The sequence below is a fragment of the Gavialis gangeticus genome, unplaced genomic scaffold (assembly GCF_001723915.1).
Source record: "Gavialis gangeticus isolate Ggan-Ray unplaced genomic scaffold, GavGan_comp1, whole genome shotgun sequence".
Lineage (NCBI taxonomy): Eukaryota > Metazoa > Chordata > Crocodylia > Gavialidae > Gavialis > Gavialis gangeticus.
In genome coordinates this window covers 32,339,503-32,347,546 of record NW_017729008.1, presented here as the reverse complement: position 1 = coordinate 32,347,546, position 8,044 = coordinate 32,339,503, and the positions used below count along the sequence as shown (strand labels likewise).

Sequence of the window (8,044 nt, the reverse complement as noted above, 5' to 3'; positions counted from 1 at the left end):
CCTTGAGCCCACAGGCCATGCCTGCCCCAGGGGGTGCATGCCACAGTGGGGAGCCCCACCCCCTGCCCCACCCCAGCTGGGCAGCTCTTGCCCCTGCCCAGGCCCCACTCCATCCCTCTCTTTGGGGGCCTCAGTATGCTCCCCCCAACTCCTTTGCCCCAACAGACTTACTGGCAGGGAGCTGTTCTTCAGGCTGCATATTGGCTATTGGATCAGTATCAGCACATATGGCTGGTTAGCAATCGGCTGCCGGTATCAGCCAAAAAAAACTATATCGGTGCTCACCTACATATAGTGTTGGCAAATTTGCCTGTTATGAAGGTAGAATTACATTCTTGACTCCAGTTTATTCTTGCCTCTGCTTACTTGCATTTCTTTCCCCACAGTTGTTTGTTGCTGGTTTGATTGTGCTGCTGTTAGATGAACTGCTGCAGAAAGGTTACGGCTTGGGGTCTGGTATTTCCCTATTTATTGCTACCAACATCTGTGAAACCATTGTCTGGAAGGCCTTTAGTCCCACTACCATTAACACTGGCAGAGGTACATGTGCTGTATAAAAGTGTACAAAGTTTTGCTGGGTGCATGCTATAGATTCACTTTCTTAAACAGCAGAGTGGAACTGGTTTAGTGGTGTGTTGATTAGCTTCTACCCCTAGCTGTTCAGCAAAGGTAGAGCATTTTCAAATCCAGAAGTTACATTATTAGCAGTATAATAATTTACCTCTGCTGCTTTAAAATCTAGTGTTTGCTATTAAGATGTTTTCCCCAGATTTCAAACCTAAATTGTGTAACTGATCTTAGCAAAATTAGTTGAATATTCAGAAAAGATGGTGTATTTTGTATTTTCACAGGAGATGCATGTGATACAGTGGCTGCCTGTGTGTGATTTGTAAATCATCACTATATTTAATACTTTTTTAAGGTAATCAGGAAGCATGTTTGTTTGTCTGGAGGAGGAGGATTCCTCCCTTTCTCCCTTATGCCCTCATTAGCCTTGGCCCTAATGTGAACTCAGCTGTATCCAAATAAAATGCTGCCTATATCTGTGCTAGAAGGTCATCAACTACCATAATGGGTAAATTCCAAATCCCAAACTGAATTTTTACTTTGATTTCTGGTATTCCTATTTATTGTGCTTTGCTGCTTCTTTCTCACTATCCTTTTTTTCCTCTTTCCACACTGCTCCTCATATCTCCCCTTTTCCCTCACATAGACGAGGGCGAGTGTATTTTGTCACAGGGTTAAAACTCTAGATTCTGTTATAAGGGACCATGTTCTAAAACCACCTTGATTCTGCAGACGAAAGGGAGCCTTGCACTGTCTGTCTTGTTGTAAAAGGACTGCAATACACTATATATTATTATACCTGTAAATCACTTTTGCAGCTGTAAATTCATCCTAGGCCTTATTAACTTGATATATTAAGCTATATTTTGCCTTAAAAGGAAAAAAAAGGCGTGGATTTTCTTTTTCTGTTTGCTTTACGCAGGAACTGAGTTTGAGGGTGCTGTGATCGCATTATTCCATCTTCTGGCTACCCGAACTGACAAAGTCCGTGCTTTGCGGGAGGCTTTCTACCGACAGAATTTGCCCAATCTCATGAATCTGATTGCTACAGTATTTGTATTTGCAGTAGTCATATATTTTCAGGTAAATGAAATGTGCAATCTACAGCTTGCTACAGAGCAGTTACTTATAGAAGGAAACAGACTCCATGGACTTAGACTGCTTACAGGCATTTAAAAAAAACAAAACAAAACGGTGCTTTACTTTTAAACTGCGCGTTCCCACGCTGAGCCCAGCACGTGCCCAAAAGAGGCATTGCATTAATTGGACCTGGCTCGCCCAGCATCTGTATGGATCAAGCACTTTAGCGGTGCTTTTTTGGTGCTTTTATCGAATAGCTGATTGGATCAACTTTAGAAAAGGTGCCAAAAAGCCCCACTGAAGCACCTGATCTATATAGATGCTGCGGAGCCGTGTCGAAATAATGTGCTGCCTCTTCCAGTAAAGCACCTTTATTTTTGTTAGATTGTTTGTTTTTAACATCTCTAAGCAGTTCTCTACTGAAAGAATGAATTGAAAAAGTTAAAAAATGAACCACCAAGGTGTTTGGCTTATAGTGGGTGGGTAAGAAAAATGTAATTGTTCTTATTCTATGTACTACCATTTCATTAACAGGCATTAACAGTACCACTGTCTAATATATATCCCAGAAATTGTTGTGGCTGAGATGTACCCACATCAGGTATTTATGAGATTATTAGCATTGTTGTTAAATCCCATGTGTATATCAAATATTTTTTTTAGTAAAAATGTGTTCATGTCCTGGAACTGAAGTAGCTTTACTGCAAGCCTTAATGGTTCTGCAGTGGATAAAATATATGTACAACAGTATGGCTTGATTTCATGGGCAATTCTTGTAAGAGTACCTTTAGTCACAGCCGAAGACCCATGTTTTTGTCTGGCATGAGTGATAGATACAATTTTGTTGCTGAAGTCGTAGACTAATGCATAGCTTTACTGGCTTAAAAGTCTCTGAACGTTCAGCTTCTGTTTGAGGAAATGTTGAAAATTGTACATTTCTGACTGGATTTCTGTGAGAGAGCAGTTTCGGAAGATTATTTCCATGTGGACTAAGTACAATCTGTGGTTAGATTGGGATTTTGTGGCTCCTAAACCCGTGTGGCTCTTGGTGTCTTTGTTCAGTCTAAGTCAGGAAAATGCTCTGCTAAAAACAGGTACTCTAGGATGATCTTTTGAGATTGAATGGTTAGGCTTTTGCATTAAACGCTTTTTTTTTCAAACAAAATGAGTGCACTTGAAAGGCACACTTTTAGGTAGTCTGTGTTGGAAGTTCATGTAAAATGCAGAATTTGGGGATAAAATCCTTCTAAAAATCCTTATGCCTTTTTTAAGTCCAGCTGTGTTTTGCAGCAGTAGAGACATCGGGGCCACATCCCTGTTGTACTAATTGCTATGCAAACATGCTCTGACCTACAGCACTGATAATCTAATGCCTCACTGTGTGATTTGTAATGCCAACATTGCAGCACTATGTGGATGCACGAAAACCAGAGCAGGGGTGTAGGTTGTAGCCATGTTGGTGAAAGGACATAGGCAGACAAGGTTCTTTGGGTGAATCTGATATCTTTTATTAGACCAGATCATGCTTTCCACTGTGCTCTAATGTTCCAAGTCAAGGAAACTGCTAGCTGTCTAAATGGTGAAAGCTACCAGAAGGAGATAGTAGCAAGGAAAATGTTCCTTAAAAAAAGTTACCTAATCAAAACTTATTTAGACTAAGGGTGTTAAACTCATCTGGGCTGTGGACCCCCCTTCTCCCCACTCCAAGGATAACTGATCCAGCGGCTGCAGTGTGGATCTGGGCCTGGCCAGAACAGGGGTCATAAGCAGTGAAGTCTGTCCAGAGCAGCAGCCGCACTACACAGTCCTGGCCTCCTGCTGGCCAGACTGCACCACATTGCACCTGCCCCAGCAGCTCCAGGACTGCACTGCGCATGGCTGCTCCAGCCACTCCAGGACCCACGCCACACATGGCAATCAGAGGTGCTGCATGCAGCATGGGTCCTGCACTGCCAGGAACAAGTGCGGTGTGTAGTGCAATCTGAGAGCTGCTGGGAGGGTGCATTGCAGCTGCTGCTCTGGCCGGACTGCACTGCATGCAGTGCCTAGTGGCTTCAGGATTCACGCTGCTGTCTGGAACAGCCACCAGATCAAGTATGCTGGGGTGGGGGCTTATGGACCAGCCCTGTGTCACAGGCGTGTGCTGTGCCCTTTGTGGGTCTAATCAGACCCAGGGGCAGCGCCAGTGGCTGGAAGGCGGGGTTTGGCAGGCCGTATGTTTGACACCCCTGATTTAGATTAATTAAATTCTTAGACACGTGATATATGGTTCTTATGCATGGCCATTGTAGTGACAATACTTGGCTGAATCCAAGGAACATTGTACCAGAAAGCAAACAAGCTAGGCTATTTATTTTGGCCCCTGCCTTTCAGGTTTATCTAGTGAATGCTGTCTCTTGAAGAGTGCTATTCTGATTATTCCTTTTGACTTAGAAAGTATAACGGGTATTTTCTAAATTTGTTTTTCAGGGATTTCGTGTGGACTTGCCTATCAAGTCAGCTCGATACCGTGGACAGTACAGCAGCTATCCCATCAAGCTCTTCTATACCTCCAACATTCCCATCATTCTTCAGTCTGCCTTAGTTTCAAACCTCTATGTTATTTCCCAAATGTTGTCTGTCCGGTTTAGTGGCAACTTCCTAGTAAACTTACTAGGACAGTGGGCAGTAAGTATTCTGTCACCTTATTAGCTTTCATAATGGGTGTTTAACTAGTGGGGAATGTTTTCTTTCAAGTTCATATATATAACATGATGGTGAAGCCTTCATAAATGTGGGTTGGAGGTAACAACCAGTTGGCTCTTCTCTGTTTTCATGTAGGATGTCAGTGGTGGTGGTCCAGCTCGCTCTTATCCTGTTGGTGGCCTCTGCTACTATCTGTCTCCCCCAGAATCCATGGGAGCCATATTTGAGGATCCTGTCCATGTAATCGTATACATCATTTTTATGTTGGGATCCTGTGCTTTCTTCTCTAAGACATGGATTGAAGTATCTGGTTCATCAGCAAAAGATGTAGGTGTTCTGATAATTGCAGTTTAATACTGTGTTTTCAAACTGCCTCCAAATTAGATCTGACTAGTTTTTAACCGATCACAGCTTTTACTTCTAAATGACTGAATATCAGCTGTTTATGAAACACTGCAGGTTTCTAATAGAAATGTTTCTCTAGGTTGCCAAGCAACTGAAAGAACAGCAAATGGTAATGAGAGGCCACAGGGATACATCAATGGTTCACGAGCTTAATAGGTAAGGAAATGCTGGTTCCTTGGAGTGCTGTTTTCTTGTATACCTAATGCTTGGATAGGGCTAGGTCAACCAAACCAGGTGTCTCCTGCAGAGCCACTCAGGCTGACTCCCACTGCAAGATTTGTTATGACCTTTTCTTCTGTATTTGCACTTCTCCCAGTTTTTTCTGTCGCTGTCATGCTAGTTTGAGTTTTATCCAGGCAGACATGATAATGAACTTGCAGGGGTGGGTGTTTATGAAAAGAATCAAAGAGAAGTGCACGGGGCTTCCTCTTTAAACAGGAGACTGGCTGAATTTGAGAGAAGCCTCACACAGTCCTTTAAAGGGCAGACATCTCAGTTCCCCAGGTACTCAAACAATTACTGTCGAGCTCTGACATCACACTGCACCTCGCTCTGCATGGTATGCGGCACTGGAACCTGAGCAGTAAATGGTGTTTTCCCCATGTGGAGATCAGGGGATTTCCCCATGTGGAGATAAGGGGACGGCACTTTCTTAATGGGCTTTTTTCTCAGAAATCATACCCCAAATTAAGAAACTTTCATATTTGCCTGATGGGATGTTTTGCAGAAAATTATTCTTATAGTAAGCTGTTTTCATTCTGAGAAACTGGAAGGATTATTGAGGTCTTTTCATGATTTATGTAATTCTTAATTTTTTAAGGTACTTTTATATTTGGAAGGCTCTAGTAAGTGCAGGATGGATGTTAAGTATTGCTGTTATAAATGCCATTCACTTGGAAAATTGGAACACAGGATTTTTCTCACACTGTCTTATTTGTAGATTATGTGAATGTCTTGCAGTCTGACCCAGGTCTTGGGGTTTTTTGCCCCTATGACATAATCTGTTCCAGTACAGTTCATGAGTGTATTGGTAGAAAAATGAGTTTTGGATGAAAGCAATTAATTGTGAATCCTTTCTGTTCCAGATACATCCCAACAGCCGCTGCATTTGGTGGCCTGTGCATTGGTGCCCTCTCAGTATTAGCAGACTTTCTTGGAGCAATTGGGTCAGGCACTGGCATTCTGCTTGCAGTCACCATTATTTATCAGTATTTTGAAATATTTGTAAAAGAGCAGGCTGAAGTTGGCGGAGTGGGCGCTTTATTTTTCTAAACGTCCCAATATGTAGTGGGCCGTGTGAAAGGGAGTGTTTTGACAACATGCATCATTTAGTCCAATAATGCTGTTTCCCCCCTTGTTTTAAAGTGCTAAATGTCCCGTTATTGTAATGGGCATCGAGCAATGCCTGCGTGCAGCATCAGTACCAGCTGCCTTAAGAGAAAAGTTTACATTATCTCGTTTCAGTATCTCTAGTGTTGCCTGTAACGCTGGAAACCAATGCATCTACCTTGCTGTTCAAACACTACAGTGAGATGGTAAAATGTATCAGTCTGATATTGGTGAACATTTTTTGCACACGGCATTAAGATTTCTTTCCCTGTTTTTAGTAGGAAAAAATGTCCCCCGAGTTCAGATTGCCACGTGCCAGTGTTCATGAGCTTATTAAATAAGTTCTTGAAAGAATTTATATATAATCTATATTTTACATGAATTCCTTTTTGTACTTTTTTAACTTGCATTTCCCCATCCCTGTGCTCAGCTCTCCTTATTTCTTTGTGGTGTCTTCACCTGGGCACCTTTTTCCTCACCATGAAGGTGGACAAATATTTTACCAGAGACTGATACTCATCTCACCTGTGAACCGGTTCTGCGGAGGAGTGCTGTACGTGCAAGGTCCAGAGTACTTCGGTTCCTGGCTTGAGCTTCCCACGTGGCAGCACAGTAGGTGCTGTCATGTCACCAGGTTGGCCCAAACGTTTTATTTTTAACCTGTACTTGTGCAGACTGTGCCACTGAAACGTCATGTCCACTTTGCTTTTGTGATTCTGAAAAATGAAGCCTGGTTCCTAAAGCAGTGTTCATAGTGGGGAAATGAGCAGTTCCTGCTGCAGACTTATTTATGTTGTTGCCTTTGGCAGCGGCAGTGTAACGAGTGTAAGCATTGGACAATAAACTTATTTAATTAAACTCGTTCCGTGTCTTCTCTGTGCAAGGTGATTTATTTATCTTTTTAAAAACAGCATCTCCCCCAAATGACCTGATAGCGGCTAAATAGAAGCATAGAACTGGAAGGGACCTGTACAGTCATCAAATCCAGTCCCTTGCGGTGGGCAGGAGATCCCCTGCCACGGGCAGGAAAATGAACAAATGTTTTTGTTCGTCTAAAACTTATGCACCACCAGAAAAGTTGTGAATTCAGAATTAGGAGCATAGGACGGGATGGGAAGTTGGGTTCAGTTTAGCTTCCTTGTTATGGGTAACCATGTTGTATATCTACTTCATAAAGTGATCAGGGGCTCTGGAGAAAGCAATCAGCATATTTACCTGAATCCAAGATAATTCTGAATTTTAGATGACCCCCCATAATTAGATTCTGTATATGGAAAAATTTAAATTTTGTCATAATTTCTCAGGTACAGAATGTAATTATTGGAAAATTGTCTGAAATTGTGTCCCCTTCCTCAAAGCAGTGGCAGGGAGCAGGTAGCCTCCTTGTCCTCTTCCCCACCCCTTTCTTCCCCTTGCAGCCTGCCTGCCCCAGCTGGCACCTCCAGTCTGCAGCCTCTGCTCCCTTCCCACCCCACTTGCTGCCCTGTTGTGCTCCAGCTCCATTCCCTCTCAGCCACACGGCAGCATCCTGTGGCCAGAGTTGTGCTGCTGCTGATTGGCTGGGCGGGGCCTCCACGTGCTCTGTGCCCTGGGAGAGAAAAGAGCTGGCGCTGGGGGGAAGAAGGGGAAGAGAGAAGAGGCTGCTGAGGTGGGAGGAGGGGAGGGTTGGTGGGGCATGGCAGCAGATGCTGTGGGTCGGATTGGTCCTTACCTGGGCTTGAGGCCAGAATCAAAGCTGCATCCTGCACCCGTTCCCCCTCTCCCCCCCGCCCCCTTGCTGAGTGGGGGTGGAAAACTTAAATCTTGAATTCAACTAAATACTGTAGATGTGTGGATCTTCAATCATTACCCTACTGGCAGGCTGTTCTAGTTCCTCAACTAGGTAGAAATCTTCTCATTTCCAGTCCAACCTTATTCATGGCCAGATTATGTCCATTTGTTCTTGTGGCGGCTTTGTCATTTGGCTTAAACCATTCTT

At 43.4% G+C, this 8,044-nt stretch overlaps 1 protein-coding gene across 2 annotated transcripts in view; it reads left to right on the top strand.

Moving 5' to 3' along the window:
• SEC61A2 (Sec61 translocon alpha 2 subunit) overlaps positions 1-6,937 on the top strand; it is a 17,152-nt gene extending 10,215 nt beyond the window's left edge. For both annotated transcript variants that reach the window (XM_019509563.1, XM_019509562.1), the window contains 6 exons: positions 387-540; positions 1,490-1,650; positions 4,117-4,314; positions 4,468-4,659; positions 4,817-4,893; positions 5,823-6,937. In XM_019509563.1, coding sequence (XP_019365108.1) covers positions 387-540; positions 1,490-1,650; positions 4,117-4,314; positions 4,468-4,659; positions 4,817-4,893; positions 5,823-6,009 — 969 coding nt within the window. In that variant the 3' untranslated portion in view covers positions 6,010-6,937. The remainder of the gene's footprint in view (positions 1-386; positions 541-1,489; positions 1,651-4,116; positions 4,315-4,467; positions 4,660-4,816; positions 4,894-5,822) is intronic.
• The last annotated feature ends 1,107 nt before the right edge of the window (positions 6,938-8,044 follow it).